This window comes from Phyllostomus hastatus, unplaced genomic scaffold, assembly GCF_019186645.2.
Source record: "Phyllostomus hastatus isolate PE091 unplaced genomic scaffold, TTU_PhHast_1.1 phas_scaffold_182, whole genome shotgun sequence".
Lineage (NCBI taxonomy): Eukaryota > Metazoa > Chordata > Mammalia > Chiroptera > Phyllostomidae > Phyllostomus > Phyllostomus hastatus.
The window spans coordinates 20,981,762-21,008,016 of record NW_025334013.1 but is presented as its reverse complement, the minus strand read 5'-3'; the positions used below and the strand labels follow the sequence as shown (position 1 = coordinate 21,008,016).

The 26,255-nt window shown below is 49.6% G+C and overlaps 1 protein-coding gene across 2 annotated transcripts; it reads right to left on the bottom strand.

Moving 5' to 3' along the window:
- Positions 1 to 371: 371 nt before the first annotated feature.
- AZIN2 (antizyme inhibitor 2) lies at positions 372 to 26,255 on the bottom strand. Of its 2 annotated transcripts, XM_045860055.1 has the most exons (11): positions 26,133 to 26,255; positions 25,204 to 25,391; positions 23,501 to 23,674; positions 16,511 to 16,683; positions 15,426 to 15,560; positions 14,537 to 14,702; positions 12,541 to 12,703; positions 11,329 to 11,441; positions 4,451 to 4,665; positions 2,267 to 2,401; positions 372 to 484 (listed from the first exon to the last, which is right to left on the bottom strand). In XM_045860055.1, exons 2-11 carry the CDS (start codon positions 25,306 to 25,308, stop codon positions 475 to 477), a joined length of 1,389 nt encoding a protein of 462 aa, XP_045716011.1. In that variant the 5' UTR covers positions 25,309 to 25,391; positions 26,133 to 26,255; the 3' UTR covers positions 372 to 474. The 2 variants fall into 2 exon arrangements, with proteins under 2 accessions (XP_045716011.1, XP_045716012.1); XM_045860056.1 differs by lacking the exons at positions 372 to 484; positions 23,501 to 23,674 and having other exon boundaries at positions 2,012 to 2,401.

Genomic DNA, 26,255 nt, shown 5'->3' with positions numbered 1-26,255 from the left:
TAGTGACAACGTATTTCTTGCCTTAAGTATTGTCTTCAGAATCCCATTCCTGTTCAGTGTAACTCCACACACCTAGGTGGGGAACTGCTTTCAATAGTGTGTTCAGAAAAGACCGTCCCAAGAAGGGGATATTTAAGTGGTGGCCTTTATGATGAGAACGAGCCACCCCTGGAGAAGCTGGAAGAAGAGTTACTTGGGAACAGCAGGGCAAAGGTCTGGAGGCAGGAAAGAGCCAGTTGAGTGTGAGGAGCTGAAGAGAGGCCACGGGCTGGAGTACGGTGAGAAAAAAAGGTGGCATGAGATAAGACGGGAGGTGGGCAGAGGTCCTGGGCAGTTCAGCCTTTATTAGCATCACAGTAGGAAGCAACTGAAGGGTCTTCAGCAGAGGACTGACGAGATAGGATTCATGGGTCACGAAAAGATTCCTTTGACTGCTAGGAGGCTGCGCTGGATGATTTTGCTGGTTGAATTTTTTCAGGCTTTGCTGCTCATCCCAGAGGTGCCAGGAAGAGGGTTTAAAATGGAGCAAAGGGTTGAATGGGAACGGCCATCTTTTCACCTGCCCCATGGTCCCTTTACAGCTGGAATGAGCTAACTTGGGCAGCTGGGTTTCCAGGGGGAGGGATGGCACTGCTCCACAGAGCCACCATCCTCCTCCTGGGTAGGGGTGGATAGAGATGACAACTTGTGTCCCTCAGAGCCCCAGACCCCCATCAGGCTCCCTAGCCAGCCCGTCCTGGTTAAAGTGAAGGAAGTACATGCTACCTCCAGCCCCCCAGGTCTCCTCCCGCTGCCCATTTGGAATACATTTTCAATGATCTTCGCAAAGGTTCTGTCGTGCTTCTGCTCCAGAAGCAATAAGGCTCCCTACCGTCTGCAGAATTCAGTCCAAATTCCTGGCTCTGTTATTCAAGGCCCTCTGCACGTGCTCTGCATCGTGAGTTCCTTGAGAACTCAACTCGACTCTGCATCACCTTGCCTACCACAGAGCTGTGGCCACAGTAAGGAATCAAAAGGAGCTCAAGACATTACCTTTTGAGATCCATAGATTCGTACAAAGTAGATTAGTGGTTGCCAGGGGACTTAGGGGAGGGGAAAATGGGGAGTGACTATAGATGAATTTCTTTTTGAGGTGATAAACATGTCTAGAATTAAATAGTGGTAAGGGTTGTACAAACTCTATACTAAAAACCGCCAAGTTTATACTTTGAAAGGTGAATTGTAAGGTATGTGAGTTACATCTCAATTTTTTTTTAATGCAGAAGGAAAACCTTTTGGGTCACCTGTTGCAGCTGAGGAAACACTAAAATCTGAACTCTTTTGCTTAGCCTGAGACCCTTGCAGTGTGAAGCAGCCTTTGTCCTGACAAAAACGTCTAGTCTGAGGAGACAATCAGACATTGCACTGGGCATGTCAGTATCCATGGCCAGCCCTGTCCTAACAAGGACCGCATCAGTTACCAGCCACCCTGCCACCCCGTGTTGCCATTACTCTTACTGCCTTGCAGACCTGCAAAGAAGTGAGGGTGCAGGGTCTCCTCAAAACCCATCTCTTTGCTCTTTATGTTTGGTGTGAACTTCCAAAGCTGTGTCAAATCCTCCATTGCCCCCACTGTGGGTCAGGACATAGGCTGGGTGCCAGGTTCACCCAGAGGTCCCTCTCAGTCATGAGCTGAGCCCCAGGGCTGAAGGGAAGCAACTCTGACCCCACCTTGGCCCCTGACAGCCACCCTTCCTCATGCCGCCAGGCACAGAGGCCTGTGGAAAGGAGAGAGATGAGTCCCAGAAGCCGGTGCCAGCAGGAGATGCCCATACTGCAGCCAGGTCAGGATGGAGGCACAGGCCAGGGGTCCTCAGTGCAGGGTGGGAAATCTCGCTGCTGGCCTAGCCCAGGCTGAATTGAACTTCCAGATTCCACTGGAGTATTAAAAAACCTAAATATTTATTTGTTTCATATTTACAAAGGTGGGAAGGAGACCAAGGGAGACCCCAAGAACACCCCTCACCTGGCTGACCAGGCCCCTTTGCGTTGCAGAGGAGGCAGACACAGCTGGAAGGAACAGGATTTATGTTGCATACTTGAACTACAGCGAGTGTAAGACCGGTCCTATGTACAGGGCAGAAACACTGCAGGTGGAGTGTGGGGGGCAGCAGAGCGAGCACCAGAGTCCTGGCCAGAGGGTGCCCTGCTTGCCACCCTCCCCAACTCTCCCAGAGGCATCCTTGTGCCCTGCTGGAGTTCTCCCAGGGGAATGGGGCCTGCTCACATGATGCTCGCCGGGGTGAAGACAGGGGCCACACACAAGGTGTCTGTGATCTCCCAGCCGCAGGACAGAGGCTTGCACACGCCCTCAGTGTCCCCGTCTTGTTCTGCAGGCAGCAGCTGCTCTCGCAGTGCTTCCCTGTGGGTGAAAGACAGGCACCAGAGGCCACCAGTGTGGGACCCACAGGCTGGGACTCCTGATGACCCTGCACTGGAAGACCTGGCCCTGTCAGGTATAGGGGTCGCACCTGGGCCCCAGAGCCCAGCCTCAGGCAGGGGAAGGCCTGCTGACCCCTCTTCCCCAACCCTTCTAGTCCAACCCCCCAAAAAGGAAAGGAACCCATGTTTACTGAGCACTTACTATGTGCCAGGCACTTTACTTACGCTGTCTACTTTTATCCTCCCCCAAACCTGTAAGGGCAGCATTATCATCCCCATTTTACTGATGAGGAGGAAGTTGAGACAGAGAGAGACCTGCCCAAGGTGGTAGAACTAGAATTCCACCCAACTCTCTTTCACATTCTTTATACTCTAAGCTTGGAACTTAAAAAAAAAATCTCCTTTCCCATTCAAAAAATCCCACAAACTCTCTCCTCCTACCCACCCATGCAGATACACAGCTCCATCATCTGATCAGCCACACATTGGGAGTCTTGTCCCCCCCACCCAGATGATTCCTGCAGAGTCCAGATCCTGAACATCCTCACAGGTGCACACCTCTCTCCGTTCCCGCTGCCACCACCCTCTCTAGCCGGGAACACACAGCCTTGTGGATCTGCTCCTGCCTCCTGCAGACATTTCTGGTCCGGGGGCCATCTTTCCAAACAGCAAATCCCTGCTCGTGAGTTACCAACAGCTTCTCTCCGCTCAGGCCCCATGCGATCTGGCCCCTCCAGGCCCCTCCAGGCACCCCAGCCTCTCCTCCTGGGTGCCACCACAGCACCGCCTTTCAGGCTCACACACACCCCAGGCCTGTGCACGTAGTTGTGCCTCTGCCTGCATCCTCACCCCTCACTAATTCCTCCTCGGTCTTCAGGGCCCACCTTCAGCGACTGAATGAACCTCAGGGAAGACTTTGCTGAATCCCATAGCACAGTGTACTTCTTGATAACAGCAGGGTTCAATACCTGCTTCTGTGACATTCCGTCAACCACAGCAGGGCAGGGAGTTAGTGCCCGGGCCCCCAGCGGTAACGCTGGCACAGAGTGAGCACTTACTCCGTGCTGAGGGCAGACGCCCCTGCCCTCCGCAGCCATCTCCCCAGCCCCAGAAGCGGGACGTGGGGCTCTTCACTGCCGACCACTTGTGCGACCTCAACCAAGTGACCTGCTTGTGATAACACTGATCCCACAGAGTTGTGTGTGGTTAGAAGGAAATAATTATCAATCCTGATAGACGTGTTTAACAAACTCAGTTTTCCTCCCATCTCGTTCACCTTCTGGTCTCACGAGACCCCAGCGCTGGCCGAGTGAGGCAAGCAGGGCCAGCGTTAGGCTCATGTTCTAGGTGGGCAGACGGAGGCCGAGCGAGCACACATCTTCTCTTTCACAGAGCAGCCACCTGACTGGTCAGCTCCGTGCGCTTTCACCCTGGATCCATGTAGCAGCTAGAGCGGTCTCTCTAAAATGCAAGTCAGACCATGCCGCTCCCCTGCTTCGAGCCAGTCTGTGCTTCCCCCTCGCTGCTGACAGCCCTTCATCAGTGTCCAAGGCCCTTCTCAGACCCAGCCCTGCCCCTGCCCCAGCCACGACCGCCTCACATAGTTTCAAGAAGGCAGAATGCTCGCTCCCTGTTCCCTCTTCCTGGAACCCCCTCCTGCCTCCTGCTGCCCAACTCCCCCTCGTCTCCCAGGCTTTACTCCGTGGGGATGTGGATCTGGGCCCCGGGGAGGAATCTAAGCTTCTACAACCTGCCCTCTCCACCCGGCACAGAATTATCAGGAGTCCTGCCTGTTTCTCTGTGTCTCACTGGCTCTGAGCTCTTCAAGGGAAGCTCAGCCTCATTCGTGGCCCCAGCCCCATGCCGAGCACAGGCCTCTCTTGGAATCAGCAGCCAAGAGCTACTTTCAAGCTGGATGTCACAGAAGCAGGGTCTCAAATCTCAGGCTTTCCTTATTGCTTCTGTCCAGTCTGCTCCTTCTCCCACCCCCCCACCCCCCGCACTCCACGTCCCAGCAGGGTCCCCTTACCAGGCCACCCGGGACATGGCATAGGTGATGCGGCAGGTCTGGGCCCCTCCAAAGAGGGAACCCATGCCCACGGTGTAGGCGCCCATGTTCTCAAAGACCAGCCAGTCCCCTACGTGTAGTTGCGGCAGCCACAGGCCCTCAGCTACGCAGTCACAGCCATCAAGCGCCGGGCCCCACAGGCTGCTGCTGTGCAGCGGCTGCTCTGTGGATGGTTTCTGCAAGAGAGAGGAGTGACCACATTCACTCTCCTGGGCATACTGTTCACAGCTCATCACTCCCGCCCTCCCAAGCCTCCCACGCTCCCACAGCCAATAGGATAAGGACTGGATGGGCCTCTTAGCCTAGCATTTAAGGCCCTCCCACTTCTCTGCTGCCCTTGCCTCTTAACCTCTGAAGCCACAATGCCTCTTAAATCCAGGCTCCGACACTTGCTAGCTGTGTGACCTTCAGCAAGCTTCTTCATCCCTCTGTGCCTCAGTTTGCTCATTTGTAAAATGGGAATTATAATAGTATCACCTCATAGGGATATATCAGCGTACATAAAGCATTTAGAACAGTGTCTGACGCATGACAAGGACCAGCGAGATAGCGCTGTCACTGTTATTGTTACCTCCTCTCTGCTTCAGTCTTTCCTGGCAAATCTGCCGCTTTCCAGACCCCATGTGTGTCCACACCTCTGCAGCCTTCCCTGTTCCTCAAATCCAGCTTGTGCCCTGGGCCCCACCCTGGGGCATCCTGTTCCCTGAAGGCCTCCCAGAACCCCTCATTCCATACCAGGCCAGGTCACGAGAGCCAAAGTACCCGTGTGTGTGAGACCCAGACTCCCTCAGGCCCTCAGTCTGGCAAGGAGCGCCTCCAACGGCCACAGAGTGGCCTGGCAGAGGTCACAGAGAGCCCCGTAGAGTGAGCATAATTATTCCCATTTCAGGGAAACTGAGGCTCTGAGAGGTTATGTGACTTTCCCAAAGACACAACTACCAGTTACATTAAATTTTAATATTTTTCTTAAATTAATTCCAAATTCAGAAAAGAAACGTGGTACACGGACCATTTGCAGACAAGCAGGATGCCAATGCAACTCGTCTCAGTGCGGGGGACCCTGCCGGGCAGGTCCCAGAGGAGGAGTCATGACCGAAAGATGGACTTGAGGGAATCCTGACCATGCCCTTCAAGGCCCTCACTCCGCTTCCCACTGCACTTGCTCTGGGCTCCCCAAGTGAACCCTGCTTCCCTTCCCCAGCCCCAGCCTTCCCCTTGCTATTCCCTGAGGCCCCAAACCTGCCAGTCCCCCATTTCCCCTTTGGATCAGCAGTCCTCAACATTTTTGCCACCAGAGACCAGTTTTGGTTTCGTGGAAGACAATGTTTCCACTGTCGGTGAGGGGCGGGGGATGAGGCCAGGGGGTTGTGGGCGGGGAAAGGAGGCAGCACTCAGGCCTGGGATTGGGGCGGGAGGCAGGAGGCGGAGCTTAGGTGGAAATGCAAGCAGCCTCCACGGATGGAGAGGGGGAGGTCGGGGGACCCCTGCTTTAGATCTGAGTTGACACGCCTCATGGAAGCCTTTCCTAAAACTTTATGCTCCCACAAGCTTTGCCTCCATAGCATTCACCTTAATTTATAAGCAGGCATTTGTGAAATGTGTCTGCTCAGCCTGCAGACTGCAAATTGGATGAGCCCAGAGATCATGACAGTCTCGTTCCCCTCATCTTCTCCATGCCCTGCAGTCTGGCATACAGTACGGGCTTTTTGAATAATACCTTTTAAATGAATGAATGGGAAATGCATGAGTGAAAAAAAAAAGACAAAGAGCGAGAAAGAAAGAAAAAGAAGACGTGAACAGAAGCCATCCAAAGAGCCTAGAAGGAAGCAGTGGAGAAGGCCAACAGAGGAAAAAGGAAAGGCATTTCAGTACCTTTGCCAGCAGCAGAAAAGGGTAAAGTTGAGAAAGAAAAGCCACAGGTTCCATAAGCAAGTTTCAAAACTTTGTCAAGTTTTGACAAAAAATTAATAAGCCATTAGTCTCATTAATTTTAAAAAATGTACAGCTTATTAACATCAAGAATGAGACCCTGCCCAGCATGGCTCAGTTGGTTCAGCATCATCCCACAAAGCTAAAGGTCACTGGTTCGATTCCCAGTCAGGACACATGCCTGGGTTGCAGGCACAGTCCTAGGTTGGAGCACATGAGAGAGGCAACCAATCAATGTTTCTCTTCCTCTCTTTCTCCCTCCCCTCCCCCTAAAAATAAATTTTTTCAAAAAGGATGAGCATTACCCTATATGCATTCATTCATTCAACAAATACTTATTAAGCAACTACTATGTGCCAAGCTCTGATGCAGGAGCTGGGGATGCAGCAGTGAGCACACACACACACACACAGAACAAAGTTCCCGTGCTCAGGAAGCTCACATGCTAGAAAGGGAGACGAACATATAGCCTTGTTCATATAACTTAATATTCTTGTCTATAAGCTTTCTGTTAATAAGTAAAATTAATCTCAGTTGCTCTGAACTATTTCCTTTAGCTCTAACCAGTAAAAAATGTTAAGCCAGCTTTTAAAGATGGTACTGGGGACTGGGAGGAATGCTACATAAATGTACCAACAAGAATCCTTGAAAAAAGAGATTTCAAAGGCTCTTCTACAGTAAAGTAAAAAAAAAAAAACCAACAACTTTGAGTTACGTTAGAGTTCTCTCACTTCTTATTAGCAGCGTAAATTTTTTAAATAAGTGGGGGAAAGATTTTACAAGTTTACAAGAAATAATGCAAAGCTACTCTCTTGCTATTTAAAGTCATTTTTTTAATCTGCAAAACAGAGGGTGGTGCAAAGGTAGATTTACAGTTGTGAGCACATGAAAGACAGAGTGGCAAGAAGCTTGAAAGTCTCAGCTCCCTTTATGAGTCCAAACACTGAACAAAAGTGGACAAACATGTAAAAATACAAGACACCTCGTCTGCTACTGAGAGGGCAGGGGGGTTCTAGTTTACAGGCCATGCCCACCACTACTTCACGCTTCATCTGGAAGCCTTTGGCAATTCCCCTTCTACAGATGAGACAAGCCAGAGAGAGGAAGGGACCTGCTCTAGGTTCTGGAGGGAGTTAGGAGCAGACTGCTGCTAGTCCCAGACACGGGGCCTGCTGGCTGTACCCCACTGGCTGCACCCCACTGGCTGCTAATATCTGAGTGGATCCACGGAAGAAACAAGGTCAAACATTTGAAACGGCCCACGGCCCTGATGTAAATTCCCAACTTCTAAAGAATAAATGGATAATTCCTATACTACATAAAGCATACCAAAATATTTAAAATGGAAAAATGAGATGAACAAGGGCAGCACACAAAAAGGAAAGAACACAGAAGCAACTAGTAAGTCTGAAGTGTGCTTTTCCTCTAGAGCAGCCTGTGCCAGGGCAGCTTTGGGCGAGTTTCTTTCCTGGTTGGCTGGTAGGTGCAACACCTCCAGGACCTCCTTAGCACTTAACAACTAAATGCCCCAGGATCCTCTATCAGCTGAAATTCTTTGGCTGCCCAATAAATGCTGGCAGGTAGATACAACTGAGAAACGACATTGTGGGATTTCCTCGCTTGTTCTAAAACAGTGCAAGAGAATTAGATGGACGTTTAAAACATCTTATATTTTACATGACTGAGGACTGGTTGATCTCAGGTCACTTCTGTCTCCAGTTACTGTTTTTTTTTTTATATATATAAAATTCCACAACAGAGTTGTCTCTATAAGCTTTTCTACTTTTTACAATTAAAGCACTCGATCAGTACTTGCTACTCCACTGGAACTGCCCGGCAAGGCCAGCCACGATACCCCAAGTGAGAGGTCCAGTCCTCTTCCTACTCGCCCTTCAGGGCTGTTTGATGGGGCTGACTTCATCTTCTGGAACCAGTGTCTTAGCTTTTGCAGTGATGTTTAGCTTCTCAGTCTTTGCTGCTTCCTCCTCTTCTTTTCCCAAGGAGTTGTTCGTGGACTTCTCCACACTGATTCCCTCGCTGAGAAGACTGTCCACATTCTATGGCTTTAAATACCATCTCTAATGAAGACACAGAGATATCTCTCCAACTTATCTCTCCTAAACTCTAGAGTTCTCAAATTGCTTATTTGAAATTTTTATTTGGATATCTCAAAAACATCTCCATCTCAAACAAACAAACAAAAAAAGAACAAAACCTATAGTCAAACTCTCACTTGTGAACATAGAGGCAAAAGTCCAAAAGGAGTGAATCCCTGGCTAACCGAATCCACACTCGCATTCCTCATGTACAAGGGGGGGACAATGTGAACGAGTCAATCATGGCTTCATCATAACATGGAAAAGGAAGACCCAAGATTCAAATGTAATTTTCTCTGTACATATCAACATGGCATTCACTGGCCTGCCGCATCTACTCTTGATTAAAACTACACATAAAACAAAACACAATCCCACAATGAAGGGTATTTAAAAGAAGGAGATAATGCTAACTTAATGGAGATACACTAGAATGGCCTCATTTCAGAACCAGAAGCAACCTTAGTAATTAAAGTTAGACTCCATCATTTTCAGATGAAGAAGCAAGAGAAACAAGGCTCGGAGAGATTGAGTGACTTGCCTAATGTTATTCAGCTAATATATGGCAGAGCCAGGACTCGAACCCATGTCTTCTGACCCCAAGTCTGAGGCTTTCTGTCATCATCCCTATTTTATATATCATGAGACATTCTAGCAATTGCTATTAGGGGGGAAAGAAACTAAGAAAATATAATATGTACAAAATGAAGAAATACAATATCACATTGCAGAACACATGTCTGTCCCTCTGGAAGGTTCGGAGGGGAGAGGTGTGGTTGTCAGAGGAACCGATGAGCACCCACACGTGCGCCAGAGTCTCAGCTCAAAACACGGGACAACGTCTCCACTCACAACAGTGATGAAAGCACCAAGTTATCGAATCCTTGGATGTTCTTGGGCCATAAGAATACTTATTCAGCCCTGGCTGGCGTAGCTCAGTGGATGGAGCGCGGGCTGGGAACCAAAGTGTCCCAGGTTCGATTCCCAGCCAGGGTACATTCCTGGGTTGCAGGCCATAACCCCCAGCAACCGCACATTGATGTTTCTCTCTCTCTCTCTCTCTCTCTCTCTCTCTCTCTCCCTCCCTTCCCTCTCTAAAAAATAAATAAATAAAATCTTAAAAAAAAAAAAAGAATACTTATTCAAAGGAAATAATAAAAATTTAATGGGAGAAATAAAATACAAGACCTCTACCTCTCCTAGCTGGAAAAATCTAGTAAAATAAAAAGGAGAATTCTTTCCAAGTTAATAAATAGATGAAATAAACTATACTAATTAAAAATCCCTGAGATATTTTTCTAAATGTTAGGAAAAGTGTGATAAAAGAAAAATGGGACTATCAAAGAATATTAATAAGAAATGATGACAGATTCAAGTTTTCGTAAAAGAACGTTTGTATCATGGGTAAGATATAGGAAATAATAATAAATGAATATCGATGTACTCACTACTTAGCTAAAGAAATATAAAATTTCTTGGGATGGGAGTAAAAGATAGAAAATTGTACTGCAACAACAATTAAAATTAAAAAATTAAGAAATATAAAATTTCCAGTTTCTCTGAAACCCCTATGTGGGCCCACCCAGCGACATGCCCCTTCCCTGACCCCTCCTGAGATACCCAGTATCCTAAATTTTGTTTTCATCCTTCTCTTGACTTACTTTGTTTTCCAAGAGCATAGGCAACCTTGAACAATACAGTGTAGCTATACAATGAGGGCCCATCATTATGGGCCTGGAGGAGGGAGAGGGGCTCCCTCTACCTGCCGCAGATGAGGGGCAGGAAGTGCTACAAAGAGGAGCTAATGTTTGACTGGGCCTTGAAAAACCAGACGGACCCGAGAGGAAAGGAAAAAAAAACACACACACACACATTGAAAGCTCGCAATGGTCTAGGTGCTGGTTGGACACTTAAGTGTCCTTCCGGAAGAGGGACCACACAAAGTCCTGGAGCTGTGAAAATACAAGGGCGTGTCTGACTTTCTTTCCCCTTCGAGACACCCACTGGTGCTGTGGGAGACACTGTGCTGCATCCACTGACAAGGAAGAAGGCCCGTCAATTCCTATGCCCTTATTAACGTGGGAAAACCCGTTAAAAAGGAACTGTTTTCTTTACTTCTAGGAATTTCCCTCAGAGCAACGATCAGAGATGGATGTCAAGATGCACTCACAGTGATCACAAACAGGAAACTAATGGCCAACCACCAGGGTTCGATTGGTTAAACTACTCTGCAGCCGTCAGAAGCAGGTGGCCAGAGGTCAGTTACCGGCACGGAAAGAACCACACCCATACTAAGTGAGGAAGAGCAGGTTACAGAACAATATGACCCCAACCTGACGGGGGGAAAAAGCAAAACACATTTTTTAAAGACTGAAAAAGAAATCTAATGCTCAAAAACTCTGTATGGTGTGGGGTTATGGGTGATAACCTTTGTCCTTGTTGCCTATTTTCCACAGTGAATATGCTTTACTCTTTAACAGTTAGATAGCAGCCCTGGATGATGTGGCTCGGTTGGTTGGAGCATTGTTCCATGAACCAAAAGGTCTCGGGTTGAATTTCCAGTTGGGGCACACTCCTAGGCTGTGGGTTTGGTCCCCAGTGGGGGCGCATACAAGAGGCAAACAATGGATGTTTCTCTCCCTCTTTCCCACCCTCCCTTCCTCTCTCTCTCAAATCAATAAGCATGTCCTTGGGTAAGGATTAATAATAAATAAATAAATAAATAAATAAATACATAAAAATTAGATTACAGCACACCAAAAAATGTTATTTTAAACACACCCGCACGATGGACCCCAGGCCCCGGTGGCTCACCTTCGGCAGGGTGGGGGTGGGGCAGGTGTTCTCAAACAGCACCGAGTTGAAGAGCCCGTAGATGCCCTCATCCAGGTGGTACACGATGGTCTTGGGGACAGAACCGGTCTCATCTGCAGGGAGGGAGGGGCCCGTGGCAGGGCAAGCAGCGAGACGAAGGGGTGGGAGTGGGGAGCTGGCACGACAGTGGGCTCCATGGGGACGATAGGCTACTGAAGTGAAAGGGCTGCCTCTGCCTCAGCTACCAGCCCGCACCTGTGCCCTCCTGTGACACGAGGGTCACTGCCTTCTTGGAAACACTCACGCTTGTAGCCAAGCAACCCTGCCCAAGACACACGCCTCGCCTGCAGCTGAGCCTCCTGAGGCCCCAGCAAAGGCAGAAGAGCAGTCCACCCAAACTCAGGCCCCCAAGAGGTTAAGCCACATGCTCAGAGGCACAACACTGGGGCAGAGAATGAGTGAGAAGCCAGGTCTGCTGCTGGGACTAGAGAGGACAATTCCCCAGATCTATAAAGGTGACCAGAAGAACGCCATTCACATACTCACACACACACAGAGACATTCTACCTTAAGCCCACCTCCCCACACACGGATTCTCTTGTGGGACTGCCGAGAGGACTGATCTAGCCAGAAGGGCAGGGAAGAGTGATGATGTTAGCAGTGTGGACACAGACACCTGAATCAGACCAGCCTGAACTTGAATCCTCGCACTGCCCCTCATCAGCTGTGTGACCTTGGGCAAGTGACTCAGCCTTTCCATGCCTACATCTGTCATCTGTAAAGTGGGCTTAGACAAATAGACGCTGTCATCGATTATTTTCATTATGTGATGAGACGCAGTAGGGTGAGCAAGAGGCAGTCCATAGGAGAGGAGACAAACATGGGATCCAATGCAGGCTTTGCCTCCTACTAGCTATTTAGCGATTCATTTGTATTTGCTTTGGTTCTCAGTTTCCTCATCCGTATAATACAGTTAATAAAGTATCTATTCTACCTAAGGTTGTTTTTATTTTAATCTTCATAAAATATGAGCATGCATGGGAAAAAAATATGTTAAATAAGTGTCCTGGGAGAGAGGCAACTTGATTGTAAGATTTCATAAAGCAAGGACGCAGTTTGTGGATTCCCCACTCCCTAAAGCCAGACCCTGCTCAGCCAGCCAGTCTCTACCTTCAGGGAAGAATGAGGCGCTGCTGCCCACCTGGTACCTACCCTCCCTGCCAGGCTGCTCCAGAAGAACCTCCTTCTTGGCAATGATGCTGACTGCCAAGGTGAAGGCCGAGCTCACATAGTAGCGACCCAGCTGGGCCAGGATGTCCACACCACAGCCCTCCGGGAAGTACAGGTCCAAGGCTGAGTTGATCACAGAAGCGAGCTGGCGGTGGTAGAAGGATAGGAGGTGGACAATTACATGTTTGAAGTATAGGGTTTATGTCAAAGACTTGCTACAGCTCCAAGTCTGTTTCTTGAGAGCTTGTTCGATTTCAGAAAGAAGGACTTGGCAGCTAGGTGCTAAGGCCCCAGCTGGTAACCAGGGACAGCTGGCCAAGAAGGTGGGTGGGGAGCAGAGTGGGGTCAGGCCCCCTCATCCTGTGTAACTCACTCTTCTCAATGCCCCCCCCCACCCCCAGGGAGAAGAGGCAATCTCAAAATAACACTTGGTACTAAGATGCCAGAAGCCCTGGTGTGGATTTTTCTTTCATAAAAAACAAATCTGTTAAATGACATATTTTTTACAGAAAAACTAACAAGAAAAAAGGAGCTCAAAACCACCTCTAATTTCAGCATGGATGGACCTAGAGGGTATTACGCTAAATGAAATAAATCAGAGAAAGACAAATACCATATGGTTTCACTTAGATGTGGAATCTAAAGAACAAAGTAAACGAACAAACAAACTTGAGACAGACTCATGAACACAGAAAACAGACTGATGGTTGCCGGAGGGGAAGGGTTGGGGACTGAGGACAGAGGGGAGGGATTCAGAAGGACAGATGGGTAGTTACAGACCAGTCACAGGGACATAAAGTACAGCACAGGGAATACGGTCAACAATATTGTAATAACACGTTGTAAAGTATAATCGTATACTTTACACTATTCTGAAACTAATACAAAATAATATTGAATATAAACTATAATAGAAAAAAAACTTTAGTTTAAAAAAAAAAAAAAGAATCACTCCTCCCCTGGCTGGTGTGGCTCAGCCCGCTGGAGCACTGTCCTGTGAACCGGAAGGTTGAGTGCAGGTTCAGTTCCCAGTTGGGGGCACATGCCTGGGTTGCGGGTTCGGTCCCAGGCAGGGCATGTGTGAAAGGCAACTGATCAATGTTTCTCTCCCCCTCTCTCTCCCTCCTTTCCCCTCCCTCTAAAATCAATAAGCATGTCCTTGGGTGAGAAGAAAAAAAAATCACTCCTAATTCTATTATCCTGATAAACCTAATCATTGTTAACTTTTTGGAGTAGCTCCTTTAATTCTTTTTTTATGATAAACAAGCTGGGGCTATACACACGTCTTTTATAACCTGTTTTACTCAAGAGACGTGAATGGCCTTTACATGTAACTAAATGTCTTCATAAGAATGTTTCATAATTTAACCAATCCCTGACAGCCAGATAGACCAAGGAGGTGCAGTGGAATTCTGTGATGTACAGGCTGCTGTGCTCATCTGTGAGGCCAATTCTTTGTGTCTATAGTGAGTTATTTTCTCGGGGACAGGTCTTTGATGCAGATATTCCGAGATGAAGCTCTTACTACTAAGGAGGAGCGCCCCCTAGTGGTTGGAGTGGAGACGGACATGACACATTTTTCTGGATTTTTTCTCATGGATGGTGGCGGTGGACAGGTTCGTTTTCCTTTTCCTGCCTTCCCATTTGATTTCTTATCAGCCCAGACCTTCAGAGAGCTTAATGACGTATGCAAGTATGGCCTGGTTGAGCCTCAAATATGTGGGTGAGTCAGGCCGAGCTGCGTGTGCAGCCAGCTCTACCGTGGACTCAGAAAGTGATATAACGTCTATGAGCCTCGTTTGCTCAGCAGTAACACAAGGTTAGTAACGAGATCCAGGCAAAGCACCAAGCTCAGCACTTAGCACATAGGACTCGCGCAGAGGGGCTTCCCATCTCCATTATAACCCTCCCTGCCCCGCCCCCACCCCCACCCCCACCCCCACAGAGCTCAACACCATGCTTCCAGCCTCAGGGTTACCTCTTCGAATCTCACTTTGGCCCCCTCCACTCCAGGAAAGCCGCCACCAAGGTCCAGGATATGCATCCTGTGGCCCAGCTGGGCACCCATTTCAAACACAACTCGGGCGTCTGCAATGGACTGAGCATAGGCCTGAGGGTCGGGACAGCCACTGCAGAGGTGAAAGCTGGAAAAGGAGGAAGAGCCTCGGCTTACAAGCAGGACCACAGGTGCCACCACCTCAGCCCCAGCCAGGAAAGGCACATTGGACTCGGTGCCCATTTGGCAGATGTAACGACTGAGTGCCTAAGAGGTTAAATGGGTTGCTGTGGGTCATGCGGCAAGTGAGGGGCAGGCATTCTGCCACTATGGCAGGGCCTTCTGGGATGAGAGCCAAGACCCCAGAGTCAACCGGATTTGGATGTACCCCTCCATCAGCGGTGTGTGACCTGCCTGGGCTTCAGTTTTTCCATCTATAAAGTGAGGAGAAGACCTCAAAAGCTGTGAGATAATGTATATGGAACATTTAGCACAGGGCCTGGAATGTCCTAAGTACAGATAAATGAAAGCTATGTTGTTAGGTGATCACCACTACGTATTCCACGCCCTTGTAAGGAGAGAAGCACAGCAAAGGTGTGGCCTGCAGGCTGGTAAAACTCCTGCAGAGCCAGGTCCCTCCAGGGACCTCCTGGGACACCTGGGGACTGTGGGGTTGGGGCAGCAGGACTCACCAAACCTTCTTTCCAAAGAGAGGAAACTCTCACGTGGCAGAATTCCACGCCCAGGGACAGGCCCTCCCTGGAGGACCTTGGGCAGTGCTCATACCAACTCTTGGGCAGAGTTGATTAACTCCTGGGAAAGAGGCAGTGGGTCTGGTGTGGGTGGAGGGGGGAGACTGACAGACACTCACCTCACACCCACCACCTCCACATGGCTCTCCTTAGCGTTTTGAAGCAGATGTCTGCAGGATTTCAGCAACGCTCCAAACTTGAGGCTGAGGTGGCTCAGGGAGTGGGAGTCCTCGGTGGCAATGCACAGAACCATCCTGGGGAGACACACAGCGTACCTCCGCCAGGTAGACCCTGCCTCCCCCACCCCAACCACTTCTCTGAGTCAAGGGATGTGAAGCCCAGCAGCTCAGAGCCATCCAACCCCACGGGTACCCGGGCCCCTTTCTCTCCCTGCACAGCCATCAGCCTCTGAGTACTGTCCCATCCAGTCCCTAAACGTCCCTGGGCCCTTCCTGCAGTCCCTGCCCTGGTCAGACCTCAACCGTTCCCCCCCACCCCCCGCCCCCGGGGGCAGCTCCACTTCCTCTAAATTAGCCACTGTACCAGCCGGGCTTTCCCAACTTTCTTTGTAAGAGGAAAACTTCTCTATTTTTCAAACACAGTCTTATCGAGAACCCCACGATCATGTGTGACAAAATGGAAGCTGCTGTGGGTAACGCAGAGTGGCCCACCACCTGGCCTCCTCTTCACCCCCAGGTCCCTCCCTGGAGTCCCCAGGGTGCTAAGTGACCTTGTGAGAGCCTCAGTCTGAGCAAAATGTCCAGCCCTGACCCCTTGCAAGGCCCGTTTGCATCAGGTCCCTGCCCCATGACCAGCATCATTCAGTCCCCCTCACCCCTCACCCATGGTGTCTGTCTTCTAGTCTCACCAGATTTCTGCTTATCCCACAGATGCCCCATGCTATTTCGATCTCTATGCATTTGCCTATGCAGCTCTCTCTGACACACTGTTTGTGCCCTCCCCAAACTGGGTTCACTACTCAAGGCCCACCTCCAAAGCAAGTTCTTTCATGAAGCGTTCTCAACCACCCCTCCAGTTCTCTCAGCCATGCCTTTGCCAGAGTCAGGTCCTGGCATCCTGGGTCCAGTTCAAGGTGCTTGCCCCAACCTCCTGTGGCCCTGGCTGGGTCCAGGGCAGGGTCCCTGGCTCCAGCTCCACCCCTCCCACCCTCTCCGCCTCCACACACGAGTGGCTCTCAGCTTACTTGGCACTGGGGTGGCTCTTCACCACCTTTGCCAACTCCATCTCATTGTCAAAGCTCAGCAGCTGGACCCCGTGCTTGGCAGCATACTTGATCTGCGCAATTTGCTTACAGGGATGCGCGTAGATGATCTTACTGGCAGGGACACCAATACGCTGGACCAGCTCCATCTCTGTCTGTGGGGTCCCAAAGGTGGAGGTGAGGAGGCAGCAGGGCCTGCTTGGGCCCGCAGAAGCCAAGGAAACACAGATGAGAGGCAAAGTCATAGCTATGCACGCAGAGGTCCATAAGAAGTGGGCCTCACTGTCAAACAACAGACAGACATGCGAAAGTCAGGGTCATGCTGCTTCCCCATTGGCGGCCAGGCAGGGCTGCCACGCCCAGCTGCGCAGGCGTGGCACTGCGCTAGCCCCCGCGTCTGTTCACATAGGACACGTGGTAGGTTTGTGTACTAAGTGCAGCCTCCTGACAATAAACTGGTATATTCCGCTTCTCACAAAACTGGTATATTTATTATAACAATTCAGTGTCTCAAGGAAGGGGTACATTTTCTTTAAAAAATTTTTTTAAATGGTTTTACAAAGACATTGATTTGTTCCACTTATTTATTCATTCATGTGGTTGATTCTGCTATGTGCCCTGACCAGGGATCTAACCTGCAGCCTGGACGTATAGGGATGATACTCTAACCCACTGAGCTACCCAGCCAGGGCGGGGTGCATTTTCTAATTCACACAAAGGCATTGTAAGAACTCATGGTGGCCCTAACTACAGACTTCTGATGCATTTTCCTGAGAGATGTAAATGCTTAGAGGATATTAGTTGACGTGTTAGAAAGTTCACAAGGCCAGGAGTCTTTTTGACACAGGCCTGCGGCATGCATGGCACTGTGCTGGCGACTCCTGCGAGCTCCGCCCCCATGGGGCCGCCTCCCCCTCACCTTTGCGGAACACTGCTCCCCCTGATGGCTGCGTGTTGACACAGACAATGGTGATTACAATGACAGCAACCATGGTCACGGAGCACCCACCACCAGCGGGCACCCAGTGAGACACTTCCTACGTCAGGTGTCAGCAAATTTCTTCTACACAGGACCAGAGAGTAGATAGTTGAGGCTTTGTAGGCTGCACAGTTTCTGTCACAACCACCCCACTGCCACTGTGGCCCCCAACTAGCCACAGACAATGTAGAAGTGAGTGAGCTAGACGGGGGTCCAATAAAACTTTGCAAAATCAGCAATAGGCTGGATTTGGCTCACCACCCAGTTTGCCAACCCTTGCTGTGCATTAACTCCTTTATGTGCTCCTTGCAATAACCCCACCCAATGGGTATTCGCTCCTGTTCCACAGAGCAGGAAGCTGGGGCTCAGAGATGCCATGCAGCAAGTAGGTGGCAGAACCAACTTTCAAACTCAGGCCTGACTCTCTGTGACTAAGGGAAAGAAGCCAGTTTAGAAACAGGAAAGGAGGCACAAGGCCATTTCTAGCCATCCTGAGTTTGCAATAAGACTCTAATTTTAATTGAATAACTTTTCAGCACAAGGTATGTATGTGCATTATCTCAGGTGACGCCTATACCTGTCCTATGAAATATTTATTGGCCACGTTTTACAGAGGACAGAGCGGTCCCCCTGCCGGCGGTGACACGGCCAGGAATTAGCAGAGCAGGACACAAAGGTCCAGCTGCAGAGCTGGAGTAGCTGCCCCAAGTCTGGGCGGATATGACGCTGTTTCCCTCCCTGCTTCACCACGTGAGGCGAGGAGCAGTGCTAGCACTGTGGGGGCCTGAGGTTTAGCTTTGCTTATAAATATGTAAATAATAATCACTGTAATCATTGAGAAATGCAAGTCAAAACCACAATGAGATTGCACACCTGTCAGAATGGCTATCATCAGGAAGAAATACCAAGCACTGGCAAGGATGTGGCAAAAAGGGAACCCTCCTGCACGGTTGGCGGGAATGTAAATTGGTGCAACCACTGTGGAAAACAGTGTGGAGATTTCCCAACAAAATTAAAAATAGAACTGCCATATGACCCAGGAGTCTCACTTCTGGGTGTTTATCAGAAGAAATAAAAAAAAAACACTAATTCAAAAAGATATATGCATCCCTGTGTTCACTGCAGCACTATTTGCAATAGCCAAAATACGGAAGGAACCTAGTGGTCCATTGGTAGATGAATGGATGCAGAAGATGTGGCAGGCAGATACAACAGAATACTACTCAGCCATCAAAAAGAACGAAACCTTGCCATTTGTGACACAATGGATGGACCTAGAGCATTTTATGCTAAATAAAATGATTCTGACAGAGAAAGACAAATATCATATCATTTCACTTATATGTGGAATCTGAAAAACAAAATAAACAAACAAAACAAAATACAAACAGCTTCACAGATACAGAGAACAAACCGATAGTTACCAGAGAGAAAGGGAGTGGGAGGAGGGCAAAAAAAAAGGCGAAGGGGAATAAGAGATAACATTTCTGGTTATATGATACATTAGTATGGGAATGTAGCGTGCAGCACAGAGGCTACAGTCAATAACACCGTAACTCTCTGTGGTGACTATTGTGTGGTGGTGACCACTGAGTGAGGCGCACCAATGTCTAATCACAGTATTGTACACCTGAACTAGTATAATATTTCCATCCTGCCAGTGACAGAAACTGTTTCAAGGGTTTCAGGAAGGGAAATGACATGCTCAGGTCTGCAGTTTAAATGCAAGTCTAAATGCATATCAGTGGGGCCTTGACTGGCATGGCTCAGTCAGTTGGGCATCATCCTGCAAAGCAAAATGTCACTGGTTCGATTCCCGATCAGGGCACATTCCTGGGTTGCTGGTTCAGTCCCTGGTCACGGCATGTGCAAGAGGCAGCCGATGGATGTTTCTCTCTCACATCAATGGTTCTCTCCTTCTCTTTCTCCCTCCCCTTCCCTCCCTCTGAAAATAAATAAATAAAATTTTAAAATAACCTTAAATGCATATCACTCTGGCTACCCAGAAGGGCCCGAGGGGATTGTGGGGAGACTGTCACAGTCACCCTGGCAGAGATAACAGAGTCTGCACCAGGAAGGCAGGGCCGGCAAGCCTGGTGGTGGATTACATGTGGGGATGCAGGGTGAGGATGTATCAGGGGACTCCATGCATAGCAGACCAAGGGACGCTTCTCAAAGGAAGGATCGTGAGTATATTTGAAAACACTGGATGCCAGGCATCCTGTTACATTATCAAGCCAGCAGCTGGCTATATAGGTCTGGGTAGTAGAATCAAAACATGGGAGGCAGCAGCACATCAATGGCATTCAAAGCCATGGGAAGAGATGAAATTCCCTAAGCAGAGGGGGGTTTACAAGAGAAGGAAGCCTGAGCCAGAATCGAGGAACCCTCCTATTGAGAGAGCAGTAGGTGATAAGGAAAAGCTGGCACGCAGGACCTGCACAGAGGTGAAAGGAGAGAGAATGCCTCCAGAAGAGGCAGAACAGGACAGAGATTCTAATGCCATTTCTGTCCAAGCAAAGCCTGTCCTACAACTCGAGTCTGTATGGAAGGTGGTGTCTCCACTATCGGGGATATGAGTGAGGGTGGGCCAGGGCCTGAGCAGCATTCGCTTTCATCTGACACACTTCAGAGGTCTTTAAAAGTAGGAACATCTGTTATTGCTGAGTGTGTCTTTAAGAGATTATGTGGTTAATGGGGGAGTTGCTACTCAGCGGGCATCAGGTCTCAGTTCCGTAAGTGAGTAAGTTCTAGAGATCCGCCATACAACATTGTGCCTGCAATTAGCCACACTGGACTTTAAAAAAAAAAGCCCTTGCATTGAATATTGTTGAGAGGCCAAGCAATAGGAGGATTGAGGAGTGTCCCCAACAAGGTGGAAATGCGCCAACACAGACAGCTCTCCAACACCTGCCGAGTGGCCGGCTATTGCCGAACACTGCATGCCATGTGACCACCTTTTCTGTTTTATCACAAAATCACAAGATAGCATGTATGTTTTCTATGTCGTACTTGCAAGTATTTTCAAATACGAATATACCCACCAAACCCAAATTCATAGTGGCAATGATCTCCGGAGACATACAGCCGATGTCCTACTTGTGTGTGTGTGTGTGTGTAAACACATATATTATTTGAATGATTCAAAATGAAGGTCTAAAACAAAGTGTTCACTGTATCCAGGAGATCACTGGGGACGTCGGGAAGAGGAGTACCTTGGAGTAGTGAGAGTGAAGGCCGGGAAGCAATGGTGCGAGGAGCAGGTGCTAAGGGACGGTGACAAGCGAGTGCAGACAGTTCATTTTGGCTGTGAAGAAAGAGCAAGGGATCAGGGTGGGGGGTGATGGGGTGTTCAGGGAAGGCTTTTGAAGATAGAAGCACGCTAAGGGAGACAGCAGGAGAGGGAAAGCGATGGGGTCAGGGGAGATGACATGAGGTCTTTGGAAAGGTGGGCAGGCCAGAGGGTGTGGTCTGTGCCCTTGACCCCCAGGTTCTCCAACACAAATCCGTACACCCTGCCCCAGCTCACTGCTAAGCCCTCAGTCACTGTGCTAAGCACAACCACCAGCTATGGCTGACCAGAAGAGGGCAGCCTTGGACTTTCAAAAAAACCTGGGTGCCCCACAGCTACCTCTTAGTAAATGCACCCAAAGGTCTGCGCGATCCCACCCACCAGGAGGGGTGCTTGGCCTCTCCTGGTCCTCGTGGTCAGCATCTGTCACCAGCTTCACCGCAGCTCAGCCCTCCCCTCTCTAGAATCCTGGAAAAGACAGCTGCTGTAGCATCAGAGCCCATTGCTGTACACCAGCAGCCACTTCCCAGTAAGTCACTCAGCCTCTGCTGCTTTCTTTTTACATTAAATGTGTCCTCAGAGGACTGTTGTCAGAGCCAAGGTAATAGTAATTACCTCACGTGGTTGTTTCGAGAATAAGATGAGATCATGTACAGAAAATGCTCGGCAAAGCCCCTGGCTCGACAGAAGCACTGGTAGATGCTTTTAAAGCCTCCACTGACCTCACACCCTTTGAAGGCAGCCCCTGAGGCTGGTGGGCCAAGGGCCCCCTCTCTGGGTTTCCAGCAGCAGATGATTCTAGTCAGTGGGGTTCAGTCCTGTTCTTCACCCCTAGACCAAGGGGCCCAGAAACAGATCTCCTTCCTCTTTGCCCAGAGCAGAGGCCTGGTGTGTGCAGAGGAGAGTCCTGGCTGTGCTACTGGTTGGCTCCCAGTTTGCTCAACTGTAAAATGGCATCTCTCTCCCCATGCCCCTCGCAGGGCTTTATGTGACACACGCACAACTGGGTGTGCAAAGCAAGAGGTAATGCAACGGGGCTTTGTGGGTGATGAGAGAGGGAGACTCATCTATCGGTAGCAGCATTTCCATTAGTCCCTGATAAAGGTTAAGCTGCTCCTCCCGGCGGTCCCACCCTGGTGCACACCTGTCTCCCACTGGAATCCCACCAGCCCTGTCGTCCTGACCAGGATAGCTCTTCTCCTTTCCCCCCAGGGCTCCCTTCTAAAGCCCTCCTCACAACACCCAGTGACATTGCTGCCTTTAAAGGGTTTAAAGAGGGTTTTTTAAAGGGCTTAAAAAGGATTCCCCTCAAAATAATCATTACTAGCCATTACAAAAAATAACAGTAATGACAATAACACAAACCAGTGCCCACCAGGAACCTCAGGGCCTTTGCATATGCTGTTCCCTCTGTCTAGAATGCCCTTCCCCTTGTTATCCACCTGGTGTGATCCTTTGCTTCCTTCGGGTCTGTATTCAAATTTCAGCAAAGCCTTCCTTAGCCAAACTATCTAAAAGTGCTATCTTCTCTCCGAACATTCCATACTTCCCTTTCCCACTTTAATTTTCTCCATCTAAAATACTATACACTTTCTTTTTAAAAAATATGCCTATTGATTAGAGAGAAAGGGAGAGAGAGAAAAACATTGATGTGAGAGAGAAACATTGATTGGTCACCTTCTGTGCTCCCTGACTGGACCGAACCTGCAACCTAGGTGTATGCCCTGACCAGGAATCGAACCTGCAACCTCCACACCCTTCTGGTGCACAGGATGATGCTCCAACCAACTGAGCCACACCAGCCAGGGCAATGCTATGCATTTTCATTGTTTAACTTATTTAACTTATTTTAGAAAGGAAGCTCCATGAAGAAAGGGCTTTTTGCTGTTTTGTGCACTTGCTAAATCCCCACCTAGAACAGTACTTGGCACCACAGTAGCTTCTCAATAAATGTCTGCTGAGTAAATAAATATACCCAAAGCTGTACTCTGAGGGAGCTTTGTAGCTAAAAGGCTTTTCTCAAGTAAGAACAGAACTAAAATAGATAAGCTAATGTGGTGATGAAAAAATAGGTGAGCTTTCAACTCAAGGACAGCAGAGTCTGTCTCACTCTGTGGCCAGCCGTACCTATCACAGTGACCCGCACAATGCAGGAGCTCAATGAATAAAGAATGATAGTAAATAAGAAAGGAAATCTAAATTGAGTGGGAGAGAATTAAGACAATGGCATTAATAAAATTAGAAAAGTGATAGAATTGGCAACGAATAACAAAACTCTAAAAGGATTAGTCAAGAAAATGTATCACCTATTATTAAGATTATATAAGAAAACAAAACCAAGAGTAAGAGGGTGTTTTTGTTTTGTTTTAGTTAAAAGCTCTATGTATAGAGCCACATATAGCTCTATGCCGAGAAGTTTGAAAGCTTAAAAAGATGTCCCAAAAATAAAAAGAAAAAGATGACCCCGCTACCCCAGGGACGCACATGGTTCTGATTTGCAGCTTCAAGACTGGCAAATGCCATGCTTGTTTCTCCCTCCCTCATCCCTTAAACCCCCTTCCAAGTGAGTGGCCCTTCCAGAGGGCAGTGGCCAACTGCCAGTCACTCCTGCCTCCCCAGGGCCCACCCACAGCAGCCCAGCAGCCGTATGTGTGCTGAGTAGGCAGCAAGGGTCCGTGTGCTGGTGGGGGCAGCGGCTCACCTTGTTGGCACAGCTGAAGCCCAGCCCCAGCTCAGCCAGGACCTTCAGCACGCCCGGGCTGCTGTTGCACTTGACAGTGTAAAAGGGCCGGACTCTAGGCAGGCACTTCAGAAAGTGGAAGTGCTTCCTCACTACCGCACCCAGGTCGGCCACGAAGAAGGCAGTGACCTCCCCCTGCACAACAAGATGGGTGAATGTGAGACCCTACCCAGCTCCCGCCTTCTGCATGCCATTCCTGATCCTCCCAAATACCTGCCCCAAGCTCGGCTGCGGCCACAGAGCACCTTGCTCTAAATTCTCTGGGGCTTCCCAAGTCTACAGGACACCTTGCTCTGAGTTCTCTGGGGCAGACCAGTTCTACAGGACAGAAGGTAAACTCCCCAGCCTGGCATTTGCGGATCTGGGATCCAGCCCTTGTCCCTCCCCTCCCTGCAGTTCAAACACCAGCTACAGGCTGGATTCTTTATTTTCCCACCTCCAAGCCTCTGTTCCCAGCATGCCCTTCACAGAGAACACCCTTCCCCAACTTGTGTCTGGCAAATTCCTGGTCTACCTTAAATGGGTTTCATCTCCAATGCCACCTCCCCCAGACCAAGAAGGCAACTCTGCTTTTAAGGCTCCCACTGCATTTTGCTCTTGCTCCCAAAGTATCAGAACTGTGTATGCATCTGTCTTCTCCAGAAAAAGATCACTTCCTTGAAGGCCAAAGCTGTGGCCTACAGCCCACTGCTTTTCACATATGGGTACCCAATGAAGCCTTGAGGTAGTCGCGCTGCCAATGCAAACCATGCCTGCAGACAAGTGGCCCTAACGGATTTGCTGAACATGGAACACGGATCAGGCTATGGGTGAGTCCACATAACTGAAACTTCCCCAGGACTCAGTTTTCCTTTATGCAACACTTTTTTTTTTTTTTTTTACTGATGACCACTTGGTGTTGGGAGTTATGTTAGGGGACAGAAATGACCCCATGGGAGTCTCTACGCAATGCAGTGGGGGCCGTGGAGAAAGAAAACACAAAAGCAGCCTGCACAATCAGGAAAGGGGGATACTGATGAGTAGTAAGGGATGAGTAGTAATAGGTAAGAGGGAGAGAGGCCAGGAGAAGGGTGTTCTAAGCAAAGGGGTGATAGGGATAGAGCACGTGGCATCTTTGGGACTATGACATACGCTGGGGGAGAAGCTGGAAATGGGGCCAGGAAGGCAGAGGAGTCCTGATTTGACCCTGTAAGCTACTGGGACTTGGGAAAAGAATTCTAATTTTGAGCAGGGCTGTGATCAAGTTGGGGTGAGGGATGAGGCAGGGAGGAGGTTGGGGGGCCTCTTGAGAGATGAGGTCAGGACTACAAGACAGGTTCTGGAGGAGCACACTAGAGGGTATTTTAAGGAGGCTGAATTCACAGAGCTTGGTGATGCCTCGATTGGGAGGTGGGTGTGAGGAGAGGGAGAAGAAGGGGCTGCCAGGTTTCTGACCTAGATCTAGGGCTAGGTAGATGACAGTGGTGCTCTCATCAAGGCAGGGAATGGGAAGGGCAGGTTTGAGAGCCAGGGATAAATGAACCTGTCTCTTGAAATATCTTGCTATCTTGAAGAGTAAGGGCCGAATACCAAATAAGTGAAAGAGTAAGACGAGGACCCCATCAGAGGAGGCAGCTGGGCCTGCACAGGGAACAGGGGACCCACCCCCACTCGCAGCCCCTCACCATGGTGGCCTGTGAGGCCCCCAGAGTGAGTTCCTCCAGCAGGTCTCGGGTGCTGAAACCTTCCTCCACCATCACAAAGTCCGTTTCACTCAGGTAGCCAGCCATGCCGAGGAGAGGCCGATGGGCTGGATGGAGCCGCCGCTGCCGCACTGCCGCTGTCGCCGCCGCCTTAGAAAGTATGCAACACACTGCAGGGGGAGAGTGAGGAGTCTGCTGGGCGGGTGTGGACGGGGGAGGGGGACCTGCCTCCGCTGATCCTCTCACTTCCCCAAGCGGGGGTGCCCAGTCCCGCCACACCGCGCCACACCCCTCGCACAAATCTGAGGCGCTGAGGTTCACTGGGACAGGATTCCATCGAGAATCCTGGACTGGAGCAAAGCATTACACGCCTAGATGTCGCTGCCTCTCAGAGCCTCAGTTTCCCCATCTCTAAATTGATGAGTTGTTTTGGAAATCCTTTCCAATTCTGAAATTCGGATTTTAGTTAAAAAAAAAAACAAAAACAAACAAACAAAAAAAAAAACAGAAAGAAAGAGCAACGGAGCAGGGAAGCCCAGAACCACCGGTAGCCAAGTTTCCGGCGTGCCCTTAGTCCTGACCACGCCCACCTACAGAGGCCCCGGGTTGTCTTCCCTAGGATTCTCAGCTCCAGAGCCGGAGCTTAAGTTCCGGTCCACTCTCTATTGAGTGACCCTGGGTACACCCCGCCCCCTCTCAGAGCCTCAGTTTCACCATTTGTAAACGAGGGCTGGCTGATCCAGGAGTGCTAGGATTCTAAGCGTGCATGGGGTCGCCAGGCGGGCTCCAGGTCGAGAACCAAAAGATGAGGTTCTGTCCCGGTGAGCCCTCCCGAAGGCAGGGCCAAGGTTCCGCTCTCCCCCTCACACACACACACACACACACACACACACACACACACACACCCTTACCAAGCCCCGTCCTCCTTCGCGGGGGCCAGAGCCAGGCGCGCTGCTAGGGGGGGTCGCCGGTGACCTCGAAACTTGTGCAACACCCCGAGGAGTGGCAGTTGCGGAGCCGAGGCCCCTGCTGAA

What these genes read in the sequence shown, in the direction of transcription:
- AZIN2 (XM_045860055.1), bottom strand. Translation starts at nt 25,308, where the DNA reads ATGGCTGGCTACCTGAGTGAAACGGACTTTGTGATGGTGGAGGAAGGT. An exon ending in GCTTCAGCTGTGCCAACAAG is followed by an intron (nt 16,684 to 23,500) that starts GTGAGCCGCTGC and finishes GGGACCCCACAG; the next exon opens with ACAGAGATGGAGCTGGTCCA. An exon ending in CCACCCCCACCCTGCCGAAG is followed by an intron (nt 4,666 to 11,328) that starts GTGAGCCACCGG and finishes TCTCTCTTGCAG; the next exon opens with AAACCATCCACAGAGCAGCC.